Source organism: Perognathus longimembris, chromosome 11, assembly GCF_023159225.1.
Source record: "Perognathus longimembris pacificus isolate PPM17 chromosome 11, ASM2315922v1, whole genome shotgun sequence".
Lineage (NCBI taxonomy): Eukaryota > Metazoa > Chordata > Mammalia > Rodentia > Heteromyidae > Perognathus > Perognathus longimembris.
In genome coordinates, this window is record NC_063171.1 from 17161566 (window position 1) to 17179420 (window position 17855).

General features: G+C 35.7%; 1 protein-coding gene across 6 annotated transcripts in view; it reads right to left on the reverse strand.

Moving 5' to 3' along the window:
- Hmcn1 (hemicentin 1) overlaps positions 1–17855 on the reverse strand; it is a 429493-nt gene that overhangs the window by 253260 nt on the left and 158378 nt on the right. For all 6 annotated transcript variants that reach the window (XR_007212651.1, XM_048358109.1, XM_048358110.1 and 3 more), the window contains exons 5-6: positions 3804–3975; positions 689–795 (exon numbers count right to left, since the gene is read on the reverse strand). Coding sequence is in view for 5 of the 6 variants with exons in the window: in XM_048358109.1 (XP_048214066.1) it covers positions 689–795; positions 3804–3975 (279 nt within the window). In the remaining variant the exon portion in view is untranslated. The remainder of the gene's footprint in view (positions 1–688; positions 796–3803; positions 3976–17855) is intronic.

Genomic DNA, 17855 nt, shown 5'->3' on the forward strand with positions numbered 1-17855 from the left:
TAAGTTCCTTCTATTCTTACATCTGCTCTGCCAAAACAGGAGGCTTTCTTAAAGTGACTATAGACTTCTCTTAGAATATGAAAACTATTTTGATAATTAAAAATAATAAATACAGATCTATAAAATGACAACAGCCAACAGTACTTGAGATCTTGCCTTGAACCAGAAACCATGGTAAATAATTCATGAAGCTCATCTTGCTTTCATTCTCAGACAAATTCTATAATTTAAAAGCTTCCAGCCTCACATGACAAAAGTGGACAAGCCAGGCACAGAGAAGTTCTATTCCCAAATCAGTCCATCTGGCTGGAGGGGTTGTGGAGACTCAAATCCAGGCAGTTCCCATCAGAGCCAATGGCTATAACCATTAGTCCTCACTGGCTCCAGCTCTGGTGGTTTCGGAAGCATGAAGTAGATTATAATCTACAGATTTGATAATAGGAAAAATATTCAAAAATGTTCAAGTGTTACTGTGTTGCATCGATGATGCTCATGGCAATCAAAGAAGCACTACCAAATTCATGTGATCAAGACCTCTCCTAATCAGGCATACTATGCCCATTGCTTTATTGTGAAAAGTGGTTTCCATGATTGCAAGAGTGAATATAAATAAACTATTGTGTGTACTTTGCCAAACATGCCAATATAAAAAATAAAATAATAAACAGACTCTGTGAAATAACAGTACCTTCACTGTCCACATTCCAGCCTCAGGCTCTTTCACATTCACCACTTTGGCAGAGTTGTGGATATTTAATAGCTCATTCAGGCCAAAGCCCTTTTTTATCAGCTTCCCTAAAAGACAAACATATAGGTAACAAGTATAATCTTTTTCCCTGTTAAATCTGTCAGCTAATTTAACATTACATAAAGCAAAGAGTAAGACAAACGTTCAAATAACACAGAAGCTTTTTTTCTTTACTATACTGAATTTATTCCATATCTTGTGTACATCAAAGTTTTATTTTATTTATATCTGAAATATTCTTGTTTTGAAATTTGGAGGCATTGGAATTGAAGTTAACAGTCTCCCTTTTGTTAGCAATTGAGAAACAGTAATCATATTTCCAAAACCAAACTAGATAATAATTATGGTGCTACCAAGAAGTTAAATTCAATCCCTTGAGATATTTATAGGACATAGATGGAGATGGAGGAGGAGGAGGAGGAAGGGGTGGGGGAGGAGAAGGGGAGGGGGAGGGGAGGGGGAAGGGGAGGGGGAGGAAGGAAAAAAAGAAAAAACAAACAAAAAAAGAAAATGAAAGAAAGAAAAGAAGACCAGAATAGAGGTCTTTGGGGAGATCACTCAAGGTACTACCAACCTCAGAGCTCTTGTATAAAGTGCAAAACTTTAAGCAGTTTCCCTACAGCACGGAGAAGGCTTTATCTATCACAGGAATAATTAAAACTGGTGGTGTAATGAAGTGCATGGTACAATCCCTCCTGACCTGAGATTTATCTAAAGAATCTAATAGCTGGAATTTAGAAAGAAAGAAAAAGCACATTTGGAGTTGAGCCACCGTTTAGCTATTCACTCTTGGCTTCCTATGGAGCACATCTGCTGTTATATAAACAAATAAGTTGTAAGCATTCAATGCTGCAATCCAAAGATTGGCAATCCTTGTGTTCCATGGGCTTTGTGAAGGAGTAAGAACATAGTGCAGTGGTCCAGGTATGTTTGCACATCCAAATGAAGGGAATCACAGGCTCCCCTGGGTAGCATGGACTTTATTGTATTAGAATGTGACTTAAAACAGACAAACAGAAAAAAAAAGAGCTTTTATTATTTTGGTAAATTTCGAAGTGTTCGCTAATGTGGATCTTGCCTCTGAAGACAATTTAAAATGTTGTTGTCTTTTAGGAATTATTTTCTTCTAAGAGAAAAATAAAGTTAATCCCCTGTCTCCCTTTGTAAGTATTTGCAATAGGTTAAAAAAAAAAGTACAACATATACCAAAACCAAAGTGGAAGCAAAACTACTTTCTTCCCATATCTTAGCTATGGCAAATAATGATTCAATGAGCATGATTGTGCTGCTAGTTTTACTATGGCCTTGTTTGTGATCACTTGGGTAGATGCCCAAAAGTCAGATTGGCAGGTCATAGGGAGCGCTCTGTTTAGTCTTTTGAGGAACCTCCATACTGCTTTCCATAGTGGTTGAACAAGTCTGAACTCCCACCTACAGTGTAGTAGCATTCCCTTTCGGCCACATCTGTTGTTATTAGATTTCTTGATAGTGCCCATTCTAACTAGGGTGAGGTGGAATATCTCAAAGTTGTTTTGAGTTGCATTTCTTTTATGGCCAGCAATGTTGAAATTTCCTCATGTATCTATTGGTCATTCTTATTTCCATAGCTAAGATAAGGAACCAACCCAGATGCCCCCCTGTAGATGAATGGATCAAGAAAATGTGGGATAAAAACACAATGGAATTCTATGCTTCCACTAGAAAGAATGACATTGCTCCATTTGTAAGGAAATGGAAAGATTTGGAAAAAAAAATCATAGTAAGTGAAGTAAGCCTGATCTTTCCAAAGAAACATTGATTCCATGGTTACCCTCATTGGTAATAATTAGTATATGTCTAGGATAGTCCAAGCAGAGGATCACAATAGCTCAATAACTATGTACATATGATCATATAAGATGATGCTAAGTGACATAAACTCCAAGATATGGAAACCAAAAGCTTTTCGTTGTTGTTAGTTTTAATGTACTCTGTGAAATGATTTCTTTTTTCTTTCATTTTGCTTTCCTATGGTTTATCCCCTCTTGTCACTGTATTTGATTTTGACATACACACACACACACACACACACACACACACACACACACGAATTAGGGAAGGGGAACATCAAAATGATGAGACAAAAGAAAAAGGGTGAACCAATGCAACAGTGAGACTCTCAAGACACTATGTTGGAAATAAACTGTACAGCTGAGGTGGGAGAAAAATGAGGGAGGGAGTAAAAAGTTTAACAGGAAATGTACTCACTACCTTAAATATGTAGCTGTAACCCCTCTGTACTTCACCTTGACAATATAATTAAATTTAACTTTAAAGACTACTTTATAATTATCAATAGGTTAAAAACATTTTTAAATGTAAATGTTACCAAAAATGACATGTATTGTTATATCGCTTGTCAATATGTCTTGCAATTACCAATCAGCAATGGCATTACATGGTATGGCTATAAAGTAGAATTTAGTAAGAAAGAAAGAAAGAAAATTATAACATTCCACTACTAATAATATAAATTTGGTTTTGTTTCTTATTTCAATTTTTGTAATGCTGAGCACTGAACCCAAGGTTTTCTGCATGCCAGACAATGCCAGACCCGTGAGCTGAATCCTGATACCTAAATTTGATTTTTAACAACTGCCTTCTGTAAAATTAAAGCTTATGAAGAAAATAATCATCAAAATTGAGACAGCTGCTTAAGGAGGTTTCATATGATTCTTTTAAAGATAACATGAAACGCTAGCATTTACAAAGTTACTGTGAAATATCTCACAAAAATTTAAATAAATTTTGAGTTTTGATTTTTTTCACTGAATATTTTAAGTACAACAAGAATCTAATCTGTTTAAGAGAAACTTTAGCTTTTCAGGTCTCGTGTTATTTCAACAATAGTTAGGACTAATGAACATTCTCTGCTTAAAGAAAATCCTCTCTGGTCACATTGGAATTCATTGAAATCCTCCACAAAGTCATCATTAAATTGATATAAGTGAATGGGAAAACTTTTTATCCTGCTATGATTTATACCCATGACTATGAGATAGTTGATTTCTCTTACCTAAAGGATTTCGAATTTCAATCATTGGGGAAGGGCCACTCAGAGACACTGTGACCTCTTTGAGGCTGGGATCAAAAGGAATTTTCCAAGTATTTACAGCCTGTGTCAAATGGTCGGTGGATAAAAGATGAACTTTGGAGGCCTGCACTGCTTCTTCAACCCACTTTAACACCTGAAAGAAAAAAAAAGGCATAAGGGATAGCAGAAAGCTTTTATAGTATTTATAATTCATACCAAATCTAGTTCAGCACCTCTACTTGTACTGAGGGGTTAGGTCTATTTCATTTATCAGTGAAGAAGGGTTTTTCCTGTGAGTCTTACAGATTCTGATTGAAATGGTGATTTAATCTATGCTTAAATTTCAAGGGTTTCCATCAGGGAATACAATTAAACATACAAGTTCAGCCAGGCCTCAGTGGTCCACATTTGTTAACCTAGCTACTCAGGAGGCTGAAGTTGAGAAGATCACAGTTTGAAGCCATTGCAGACAGAAAAATCCAAGAAACTTCAGTTACAATAACAACCAGAGAAATGCAGGATAGAGATGATTTGGTTCAAGTGATCAGGAATCAGCTGAGCAAAAGCCCAGCAAACCTGAGGCTCTAAGTTTAAACCTCAGGACCAGAAAAAGAAAAAAAGTACCAGTTCAGTATTGAAAAATCAGGAAAGTGAAATGCACATAGGTATTACAGTTTTCCATGTCTCAAAAGAAGTGACAGGAACTTACAAAAGAGAACAGCAGGGCCAAAGCTGTATTGTTGTTTTCCTTCCATTCTTCCTGAGTTTCATTTCTTCCTTGATTTAATTAATAAAAGATACCCACTCGCAGCCAATTTCAAACCTAATTCCAGCACATTAAATTATTGCTTTGGAGTACAATGACATAAAATGTGTTCTGTTACAGTATATAGTATTACCATATATTAATTTTTTAAAAAAACAATTACAGTATGACAAAATAATATTTTAGGATAAAAATGAATGCCCAACACAATGAGAAAGGTAACTGTTGTATTTAAGGACAACAGGAAAATACTTTAGATTAGAAGCAATTTAAGAAGTGCATTCTTGTAAACTACTTATTAGGAAAACTGAGTTATAAGGAGGTATGGACATCCAAAATTGTCACTTCTCACAAATGTTCTGCAATATAACAAACAATTCCCCATTAGACAAACAGTGTAATTAACTGATCTTGGTACAATTATCAAATCACAATAATCTATAATCTATATCATCTGTCTCTATTTCATGTCTCTCAAGATTGCCTATCATTGAGGACATTTTCTCTTGTAATTAGACAGGAAACACAGAGCAAAGCTGAACATAGAGATACAATCATGCTACTAAAATAAAAAGTTTGAAATTTTCAGTTGAGTTAGTCACAAATTAAGTAACCAAGCAACAAATGTTGTGTAATATCTTCCTTTTTTTCAGGACCTTGCACTTGATAGGCAAGTAGTCTACTACTTGAGCCTTGTCCTCTTCTCTTTTTGTTCTGGTTACTTTTGAGATAGAGATCTCACTTTCTGCTCAGTCTTGTCTAGACCTTGATCCTACTATTTACATTTCCCAACAATAACTAAGATGATAAGATGATAAGCATGAGCTACTATGTTCAGCTGTTTCTGTTGAAATATCTCGTGAACTTTTTTTTTTTTTTTTGGTCTAAGGTAGCCTGGAACTTTGATCCTCCTGATTTCAGCTTTCCTTGTAGCTGGGATAAAAGACATGTTATAGTAGTCAGAAGGTCTCACAAACTTTGTACTCACATTGGCCTCAAATAGCAATACTCCCAATCTCCATCTCCTGATTAGTTAGGATAACAAACATGAACCAACCACCAGAGCCACCAGTATCTACTTTTCTACCAAAAAACAAAAACAAAAAATTCCTTTTACTTTTTCTTTCTTTCTTTTTTAATTTCCCCAATGATTAAAGAAAATACTTTAAAAATGTTACTATAATTAACAGTATCAAGTAATTATGTTCACCATAAAATAAATGGCTATTGTTTGAGGTGCTCTGCCAGGTACTTTGTATTAGTGAACATATTTTTAGTCAATATTAAGTAACTACTCTTCTCTGGGAGATATTTAGTATTGATACATATATACATACGTATGTCTATATATATATAATTTTTAACTGTTTTAACTGTTCTAGAATCAAGAATCACTTTGTTTATTTGTATCTGTAAAACTAACTGGTCTCTTCTACAAATGGCAAAGAAGAAACATATGCCAATGATAAGAGCACTCGACCTCAATGGTAACACTAAAAATGTTCTTCAGTAAAACACTGCAATGGGAATTTGTGAAACCCAGAATTCTTTGTTGAAATAATCATGGTAAAATGCCACCAACATCCTCTCATAGAAGGTATTATAATGGTATTAGTTACCACCATCTCCAAATAAATCTTCTACTAAAGTGCTGGTTAACTATTTCAACACTGACTTCACAAAGTAAAATAATCAGGCTATGAAAGACAGAAAAGGGTTTTTGTAAATGAAAAAAAGAGACAAATTCAGACTAGGTAGCACAGGAAATCTGAGCCAACACACAGAGATGAAGACTACAAATATATTGGAAACAGAAGTGAGTCCATCCAGCTGGAGGGAAGCGTTGAGATAAAGATAAGCCAAAAGGAGACTGGAAGCTGGTCAGACCAGGCAGTAGATGAGCATGAGATCAGGCTCTGATGTGGAGATTTCTTCACCAACTGCTGTAGAAGAGTGAGCCACTGGACATAATTGGTTACAAAGTAAAACCTGAAATGTTTAATAAGTGAATGCAACACAAAATCAAGCAATACCTTTCCTCACAATCCAACCTTAAAAAGCATCTGGGTTTTACACATAAAATAATACATATACCAGCACAGTTGTCAGAGAAGTAATTTATAGTGTTTGAAACTGGATTTTTAATGGTCATGTCTACAAAGGTATGAGTGGTTCCCCTCCATAAATATATCCATATTAGCAACAGAGACCAGAATGACAGAAACTAATATTTACAGAATATATATATTTTAGTAATCACTTTTGAAACTGTCGTGTCAGTGCAAAAAACACTTCAGGCATCTGCTTCACTCAAGGAAAGAGAAAGGATCTTATTAGGATCTGACAAAGCATTTGATAAATATAAGTAACCATGAGGATAATGTTGGATATGGAAAAGAAAGAGGCAGTGAGAAATTGGACAAATGAACTGAATATGTACTTTAAGGGAAATACATACAACATGGTCATATGTGACTATCAGTAGAAAAAGGACTAGAAAACAAGTACCACTAAGAATGGCATCTCACATTTGATAAAATGTAATACCATCAAGTGGAAATGGAAGGTAGGAAATTTTCATGTAACTCCTCTCACATCAGATGTGTCTTCCCTTCAAATACAATATAGACAGGTTATGATACATTGTTGGACATATAGCAGCCTGTCAACCCTCAGCAACTCATGAAAATCTCTAAGTTGCAAGTATCCTTAGGAAGACTGAAGGAAACCTTTCTAATACAGGTGCAGTGTAGTTGCGCTGTCCATAAGGCCAGTGTGTTCAACTGTGGCAGAATATAAGCAGGCACTGGTTTACTTTTAATATCATTTCCAATTCATCAATATTTATGAGCTTTCACAAGGAGATTACCCTTAATCATAATATTACTGGTTGGAAAAGATATAGTGCAGACTTCCATTAGGAGTCTCAAATCACTTTTTTATCCACCCATAAGAAAAATCAAATTGAAAACAGATGCAACTCCTTTTATGAGGAAATAGCAATACTACCAACATGCAAATACAAGCAGATCAAATGCAAGCTACAAAATGCACAGAAAATGAGCTTTCCAGTTCCCAGAATGCCAGATAAAAGAAAATAAAACATCTCTAATTGCCTAACTATGGGGAATGTTCTCATAAGATTGGAAATGATCTATTGTAATGACAAAAGAGATAAAACTAGAATAAAGTAAGAGCCTTTGGGTTGTGCACTTCTATCAACACAAAACCTTTTTCAAATCACTAGGGAGCCACTTATAGTACATTAAAGGTTTTAAAGTAAAAGTGGTTCTCAAATGATTTATTGAAGTTTATATATATGAAGGACCTTGGGGACAACCTAATCCAGTTCCTTAATTTGACAGATGAGAAACTGATATTTGAAATGAGTTCCTGCATTGTTTTTTTTTGAAAACCTATCCAGACTGAATCTGGCTCATTTTTATAGTTACATTTTTATATGAGCTCCTTATTCCTGAAGACACTCTCAATGCCCAAAAGAAATTAAATTGCCTAGATAATAATAGTTAAAAGTAAGCTCACATAGCAACTTAATTCTAGGATGAGGCACTACTGTGTTAAAGCACAAAACCAGTATACCTTACAATGTGCAAGGAAATACAGGAGCGTTAAAAAGGAAGGAAATTAAGTTATTTTTGTATACATCTTCAAGAACAGAACTTTGTTTGGAAGAGTAATCTCTATTAAATGATTTATAGCCAAATGAATTTCCTTTGTCCTCCTGGTGAAAAAGAAGAAATCAAGTAAGGCAATCAATCTGGTTTGTAATTATTCATTTAGCTGCAGTATTGCTTTATTTCCTGTTTATTATCTGTCTTCTTTCACTAAACTGTAAGTTCTATGAAGGCAGAAAGCAAGGATGGTTGCTTTATTACGACTCCCCTTAAGCTTAATATAGTGTGCGGAGCTCAGTCGATGCCTGTTAAATGTAACTAGTAGTGAGAAAAATAAAAGAAGAAAAGGAAAAGGAAGGCAAAGGAAAAAAGGAATTTTTGTGAGATCTTTGCCCTCAGAGCCCTGTGTTCATTTGTGACCAAATCCTTACTCAGCACTGAATTACTGAAATGAAAGGTTGAAACTTGCACATGTACTCTAAAATGTAAACATCATTCTATACTTAAAATATATTTGTTTTTTAATTGATGAGCTTGGGATTTATAATGCAGAGATTAAAAAAATCTCTGGAGGGCTGGGGATATGGCCTAGTGGCAAGAGTGCCTGCCTCATATACATGAGGCCCTGGGTTCGATTCCCCAGCACCACATATACAGAAAACGGCCAGAAGTGGCGCTGTGGCTCAAGCGGCAGAGTGCTAGCCTTGAGCAAAAAGAAGCCAGGGACAGTGCTCAGGCCCTGAGTCCAAGCCCCAGGACTGGCCAAAAAAAAAAAAAAAAAATCTCTGGAGTTGAGAGGGGTTTTTAACACAAAAATGAAATGTTTCAGTGCCTATATACAATTTTTCAGGCACAGTGAAGAAACACAGCTGGGTGAAAACACAATATTGCCACTGATGCCAGCAGGCACTTTCACAGTGCTCACTACATACCACATATTTAGAAGAGGCTCACTTTACTTCTCAACCCAGCCCTTGCCATAAGTTCAAATGAACAATTATCTCCATTTAACAGATGAACCAGTCATACATGCTCCAAGTTCATAAGCCACACACCTATGGAGAAGATACTAGCCTTTTGCTCCAATAATCCTATTTTTCACTGTTTTTTTCATTTATCATAAGGGAAAATGACAGTTACGAAGAATTAATCATAGCCAGTGAACAACAAAAAGAATCCAGAAATGGCATGTAAAATATGGCAGTTAGATTGAAATATAGCAGCTAGATTGATTGTAGTATGTCTTATGACCAGGAAATCATCAAGCATTAACCATTTAAAAATATGAAGGCCCTATGTCCATATTGTATGGGATATGAGAAATTCTTGAGATATTCTGCAACAACCATTTTCGACTGGTATAAGGTAGCCTTGGCTGACTTAGCTTATCTATGACCGGGCTAAGAAAGAGACTCTTTTCTGGATAACCAGGAAAATCTTTCGGTTTGGGTTCAAGTTCATTCATGCTATGACAGATGGGACAGAGCTCATAATTCAGAATTTTATTAGGAGTAGCTATGATTTATTGAACATCCAGGAGAAACTGTGAAGGCAAGAAAAAGGCACTTATGGGCTAGGGGGCTCATGACTAGAGACACAATGGCACTACAACCATGTTTCCACCCTATCCTTGGAATACCTCCTCAGAATATAGATGAAGGGATATATATATGTATATATATATATGTATATATATATTCATATACATATATATCTGAAATTAAATCAAGCTACCAATATAATGGCTCAGAATAGAGCCTTAGATAGTTTCCTCTTGCAAAATGCTAGGCAAGTTTGAGGTGATGACTTCTCTTCCTTTAACATGTGCATGGTGAAAGCTAATGTCAACATGACAAGAATAGCTGTTGCAGACAAGATATCTCAATATGGGTAAATATATTGGCATTTGGATTTCATATAAAAACCACTATGAGTTTGGTTAAAATTTGAGCCTGTTTCTGAGGATGGATCCTTTCAGAATACTGACAGATCAAATATCAGAGTTGGCAAATAGTAGCAAGTTCAACAAAAAAGTTACCACTTGAGATCTCAAGATAATACCTCAAAAATTCTCCGAGTACACTCTCGAAATAATATCCATCTATATTACTCTGTTTATTGAGGATCTGTTCAATTTTGGGAATTATACAGTGAACCTTACTAATAATAAGTGCTCATAAACAAATGTGATTCATGATTCACTGCATAGGTCTTGAATGCTCAATGAAGCTGCGATCCAGATGATCAATGTTCAAAGTCAGCTGACGCAACAACAACAACAACAACAACAAAAATAAATCATGAATCTCTCTTAAGTTAACAAACAAAATCCTGGGCTCGAGATGTTGCTTAACGTGGTAGAACAACAGCTGTGAGCAAGGCAAGCAAGAGCTTCAGGCTCTGAGTTCATGACCTAATACCAGCAAAAGAGATTTTACTACAGCAAAAAGGAAGGAAATGAAAAGAAAAAAAAAAACTAACAAAAACACAAAAGGAGAGAGAAAAGAAACTGGAGAGGCATTAAATAATTTTATAGTGAAGGTTACCAAGTGATCATACTAAGAACTAGAATTGTATACTTGAAGTCAATTTTATTATACATGAATTATATCTCAATAAAGTTTTTATATTAAGAAAAAAAGAAATGTGGGCTCAGTAAAGACTCCAGAGAGTGATGATGGAAATAGGGACCCTCAACTCCAAGAGCACCTACATCTTGTGTAAAACCACCATACCTTCAGCATGACGCAAATTCTATAATGTACAACAGCTGAAATAATAGAAGCACACTTCAAACATATTTGAAGGGTGAACTCATTCCTGCTATTTTAAAGTGTCAAACTATATTTCATTAATTTATCTCCATAAAATTCTTCTCTGTCACACGGCCTCAGTGTGTTACAAATGATAAAGGAAATTTAGCTTGCCAGCCAACATTCTTTATTTAAAATAACAAAAATGTACAGGATTACTTTGATCATCCATTTTTCCCATTAGTCCTTTAGTATGTCTGCTTGCCTTTTTGCTTATTTCATAACTTTTATTTTTTCTTTTCTATTAATATTTATCTAGTTCAAGGTATCCAAAGGTCAGTGAGTTTAGTAGTTCCATTTATTTTTTATGTTCTTTTTTTTTTATTACCACACTGAATTACAGGGAGGTTACAGTTTCATACCTTAGGCATTGGATACATTTCTTGTACTGTTTGTTACCTCGTCCCTCGTTCCCCCTCCCCCTTCCCCCTTTTCCTTCCCCTCCCCTCTCCCCCTTTCCCTTCCCCTCCCCTCTCCCCCTTTTCCTTCCCCTCCCCCCATGAGTTGTTCAGTTCATTTACACCAAACAGTTTTGCAAGTATTGCTTTTGTAGTTGTTTGTCTTTTTTTTTACCCTGTGTCTCTCGAATTTGGTATTCCCTTTCAATTTCCTAGTTCTAACACCAGTATACACGGTTTCCAATATATTTAGATAAGATACAGAGATAGTGTAGGTACAACCACAGGAGGATGATACAAGAAGATCATCATTAATTGAAGCTACAGTTACACATGGCATGTTGAAAGTAGTTACAACTGTGATATAACAATCGTTTCCATACCATGGAGTTCATTTCACTTAGCATCATCTTATGTGTTCATAAGGGTAAAGCTATTGGGCTCTTGTGTAAACTTTTAAAGGGAAATCATTTCTTCAGTACAAGAACAATGCATTCATAGACAGAATGACAGATTCACATACATATGTGTTAGGTCTCTTGGCTATTCTAAAAGCAGAAAAACATCCAGGATCTCCATGAGTAACAAAATAATCCCTACATGAGAAGGTACTCAAGGGTTATTGAAGTTACAGGCTCTTTCTCTGTATTCATATCCTTTATTTACTCATCAGCACACATAACATACATAACATACTTAATAAGGCATGCAGGTATATGAAAGGACATACCATACAAACATAGACTCACTAACCTGGAGACCATGTATGAATGCCTTAAAATTATATACAAAGCAGCTTATGTATATGTCGATAGGACCTAGGAGGAGCCCAGAACTTGGTCATTTTCTCACAGGTAGGACAGGAGGTTAAAGAAAAGCTTGCAGATATATTCTCTCTCCTATGGAGAAGTCTTTTATGATGAAACATAATAGTCTATAAATGTAACTTTATATCTTATTTAAACTAGGTAAGTTAGAACTGAGATCACTTTGCAGAGAACTTCCTCATTTAGTAAAGTTAAAGGCTTCTAAGACGGGTTGTTTGGGGTTATTAAATTAAAAAATTAAGAGATTGAGCTAATGTAATATTAATATTGAACTTTTATTGAAGTAAAGATGCAAGATTGTCTGGCCTACAGTTGACATATAAAAATCCTATTAGCCCCTTATAGAATGAAAGTTATCAAGATCTCTCAAAATGTAGACTTCATTCCCAACAATAATGTACTAGGGTCTAAGTTGTTAGGCTCAGGACTGTGATATCTGAAAGGGGTGAAAACTTATTCGTAAGGTAAACACAAACACATTGAACCCAAAGGCTGATCAGAGGACTTACAGTCTCGGGTTTGCCCCACTGAATTTTAGAGGCAGATTTCCTCTCAAATCCAAATCACACCTGGATGGATGCCTTGATAGCCACCATTTAAATAACACTGAAAGCTCTATACTCATAATGTAATAAATTTTATCTCGTTCAAATTTTCTACATATCCTACCTATTGATATTTATGTTTTCCATAATGGATTTCTGATAAGTACAGGATTCCACAACAGATACAGATTTGAAAAGGCCCATGCTTTTAACCACTGTAAAATTAAAGCACAAGAAAATGTTCTTGGTGTGGCTATTACCCACCAAATCCACCTCTAAAAGAATCTTAGACTCTACTAAGAAAAAAAGAAGAAGAAGAAGAGAGATGTGAGGAAGAAAAGGAAGGAAATAGGGGAGAGAAGGGAAGGAAGGGAGAAGAAAGGGAGGAATAGAGAGAAGGAAGAAGGAAGGGAGAGGGGAGGGATTCTTTGATTCTGAGCTAGAAAGGTCCTATAATTTAAAGGTGATTTGACAGATTTGGTGCTACACAATTTTCCAATTATGTCCACGTAAGATGTAAACCCACTATACTACCATATACTTACTGTGCTTACAAACATGACAATGGAAGGTATTTACATGTGTTAAATATTTATGATAATTTGGTTGATTAAATTAATCTCATGCTTTACTAGTAATATAGTAAACTTCATTAAGTTATAGATAATTCTTTTTTGTACCACTAATCAAAACCAAGGAGACCCTAACTGCTGGCTGGAACCTCCATACTTTTAGACAGAATTTTTTAAAAATATCTTTATTGTAAAAGTGATGAATGGGGAGAGGTTAAAGTTATATAAGTAAAATAATAAAGTATATTTCTTGTTAAACACTGTTGCCCTCTCCCTTGTTTTCTCCTGCTTACCTCTCCCTACTCTTCTTCCCCCTTAAGTTGTAAAGTTCATTTCCAACATAGTGTCTAGTGAGTATCACTGTTTCATTAGTTCTTTTGTCCTGCTGTTTCTGTATTTCCCTTTCCCTTCCACGGATCAGATAAACTTTTGAGTTGTACTTCAACACTCCCTTGAACAACTGTTCCCTGTCTTCCAGGTAGATTTGCATATAGTATGACAGGCTGACACATTCTTTAGGTATTTTAACACGTGTGCAAGCAAGCTACAGGCAAGTTTCACTGACCCCTGTGCCTTTAGAAAAGGTCTTTTGTATATATGTCTCTGCTCTGATTGTGTGCTCCTTTGAATAAGAAGTTGCTAAGATTTCATTGTAATCTCTATTATTTTCAAATAGCCTCCTAAAAACTAATGACATTCAAAATCATTCTACAAAGCAAGTTTACACTTAAATGTCACATAGTAGGGCTTCAAGTTCTAAAGCGATTACAGAGGTTCCCTGAGGCATTTGTAATAGCAACTCTGTGTGGTTCCAGCAATCAAGAAAAGGATCCATCAGTGTGGGCAAAAATGACTGGGAAATACTTCACAGGTGGTAGAAATGGAACATTATATGGGCTTTAAAATCTGGCAGCATGCACAAAACAATCTAACTCTTTCCAGATCTCTATGCTTTGGAAAGGGACCTTCAATTTATATAACAGTTTGGATTTACTGGTAACAGCAATGATATAGGTGAATGTTCAGTATTGCCAAACATCTTTAGAAAATTACAGCAAAACTTTATTACCTCCCACATCTAAATCATCACCTCAGAGTTGACCATTGGAAACAACTACACAAACCTGAGAAGTCTTAGGGGAAAAGAGAAAAAGCAAAAATCTCAAAGTGTAGAGTCAATGAAAGCAATGGATTAAGTCAGACCTAGGAACACAGCAAAATGTTATTTAGATCTCTGAGAAAGAAGAGATTGAAAAAATTAATGTGAAATGGAGATTAGAGGACATTTTCAATGAATTGAAAAGGGAAGGAGGAAAAAGGGAAAGAAAAATCTAACCCCTAGCTTATTAGGATCTTTGGAATCAATAACTGGTTTTATTTACTTTAAACCTAATTATTACAGTGTATTAACAACTGATGGATGCATAAGATTGATTTATAACCTAAAAGGGGTATTATATTAAGCCAATAAACATTTAAGTACAGTCAAATTACCAATCACTTGTTGTATGCTAAATACAATGGTCTTTGCCTATAGTAGTTCTCAAAGTCCAAGTCAAATACTTGCAGCTCGCAATCATTTGGCATCTGCCACCAAGAACTAGAATAATATATCCTCTCGGATTCACCCCCAGTAAATGCTATCAGTGAGCAAGGAGACAGTTCTGGAGACATGGGGAAGGTAAAGCAGCAAAAAATATTTGAAATCCCTTTGCATATCATCGTTACAACAAAAATAAAGAAGATAACTGAACAGATTTGGACACTGGTGCCTGTAAGCTTAGATAGTTAAGAGGCTCAAACCTAGAGGTTAACGGTTTGAAGCCAGCCTGGACAGAAAGGTCCCAGATACTCATCTACAAAATAGTCAGTAAAAAGCTGACCCACCGGTGCGGCTAAAATGACACTAAGAATGCCAGCTAAGCATAAATGTTTAACATCTTGATATCAAACCCCAGTACCGGACACCCCCACCAAAAAAGGATAATGAAACAAATGTTGCATGAAATGCCTCCCAGGTTATGTAGGCCTAAGGCTTTAATAATTTGGAAAGTTTCTTAGGAAAAACAGAATGAAAATGTAAATGTAAGTACAGGCTGGGTGCCCGTGGCTCATGCCTGCAATCCTAGAGACTCAGAAGCCTAAAGTTTAAAGGAAGCCTGAGAGACTTTTATCTTCAAAATTAGCAGAAAAACAGAAATCAAGGTGTGGCTCAAGAAACAGAACACCAGTCTTTAGTGAAAAATTAGCTAAGCTAGAGTTAGTGGCTCTGGGGTGAAAGGAGAAAGAGAGTGAGAGGGGGAGAGACAAACAGATGAACAGACAGATGGACACAGAGAGACATGGAATTCAGAGAGAGAAAGAGAGAAACTACCAGGGACACTTCAGAAGAGTTAAGCACCATAGACTGACTATCTTATCACCCAAATTTGTGCAACGTGAAATAGACTAAGAAAAACAGTAATGAAGAAAAAAAAGGAGAACCAATCATACCAGGAATGTGGACAAAATAGCTTCTGAAGGAATCTTACATTAACATCAAATTTGATGTAATCTGGGCAATCGTAATATAACAGTAATATAATGTTAAGAATTTAATGTGCAACCAGAAAAACATGTAAAAATCTAGAATAACTCCAGGTTCGAGGTAGAGAAACACAATCAATGATAATGTTCAACTGTGACCAGAACTACTAAAGTAGCTTTAAGAAGCATCATTAAATCTCAGTACTTTGTCAGTTAAAAGGAATGGGAAAACTAAAGCAACATGAATGGATATTTGAAATTCACTAAAAACAATCATATTTTTAAGTAAAGAGAAATAACTCAAGTGATAACATACCTACAAATTCAGAATAGTAGACAAGTTCATTAGGTTTGGATTCTTATACAACAGAGGCTTGCAGAACTCTTCTGTTTGTGATTATATAATGGAACAATTGGAATAATACCAATATAAGCCATCTAACAGATGGTTAATTCAAGTTGACCAAAATTGTAAAGGGTAACTTCCTAAAACCATGTTTATCAATCAAAGGCAAATTGAATTCATTCTGATACATTTTTATTTTAAAATCTTATATTAAAATTAATCACGTGGGTAGAGTCAAGGGTAGAGGGTAGACAAATGAAGAGGGGAAGGGAAGTAAATACAGTCAAGAATTTAGGGTGTATACCAAAAATTAAGAAAAGGGACGACTGGGCCAAAGGGGAGTGAGGATGAGGATGGGGGTGACATTGATCAAGATGCACTGTATACATCAACTGCTTTGTTAAATGGCACCTCCTTTGTACACTATTTTTATTTTTTATTTTTATTTATTTTTTTTTTTTTTGGCCAGTCCTGGGCCTTGGACTCAGGGCCCGAGCACTGTCCCTGGCTTCTTCCCGCTCAAGGCTAGCACTCTGCCACTTGAGCCACAGCACCGCTTCTGGCCGTTTTCTGTATATGTGGTGCTGGGGAATCGAACCTAGGGCCTCGTGTATCCGAGGCAGGCACTCTTGCCACTAGGCTATATCCCCAGCCCCTGTACACTATTTTTAAAAAGTAAATAAAATTAATCATAACAGTAATAAATGCTAGCCAAAAAATTTGAAAAAGAGAATCAGAAGCAGAAAGTAAATTATACTATTGTTACTGCAAATAATCATTTTGATAGTTTTAGTTTTCTTTCCAAACATTTATGCATGTGTGCATATATATGTGTTTATACACGTGCATATACATAGGCTTACCCTAAGCACGTATGCTTTTACCTTCCTTATTTCAATACATATTTGCCAACAATTACCATGTACTTTCCTACTTAAGAGACACTGGGAATGCACAAGAGATTAGACAAAGTTCGTGTCCTGAACCATATTCAGTAAGACAATAATAACATATCCAAAGTTGGATCTAAAGGATAAACAAATGCAGTATTTTATAAGTTACAAGCTTACCAGTTTCCTAACCTACCTAGGAAAAGGACAAACCTTAACACCAGATGGCTACCTTTTGCCCAGTGGCAATGGAAGAAAAGTTCTACACATGCTCATTTAGCACCAGGCACTTATCACACAGTTCATCATTGGCTGGTTGACTGAGAACGCTGAGTTTCTAGACCACAAAAGAAATAGCTGGAGATTCTTGTGGCTCCATGAATCTATTGTGCTCATTCCTTGGTTCATTTCCTAAGGCATTGTTTTGTAAATGGAACATTGTGATAGAGAGAAGTGAGCAAGCCCTTCTTACTTCTGGGCCATGATTAATTTTTATAGTAATTAACCATGTAGTCTGCACAAATTCTGGAATTAAATACACTGAGGTCAGCATCTTTGATAGTAGAGCAATTAAAGAATATATAGCTTCATGATTCAGTAAGAAAGAAAATGTCATGTCCTAAGCATGAGAATTGGTGAGAAAAACATAGTGTTTCTCTTGGCCATCACAGGAGAGAGAAAAAAAGTTATAAGCTAATTATCTATACTCTAAAACC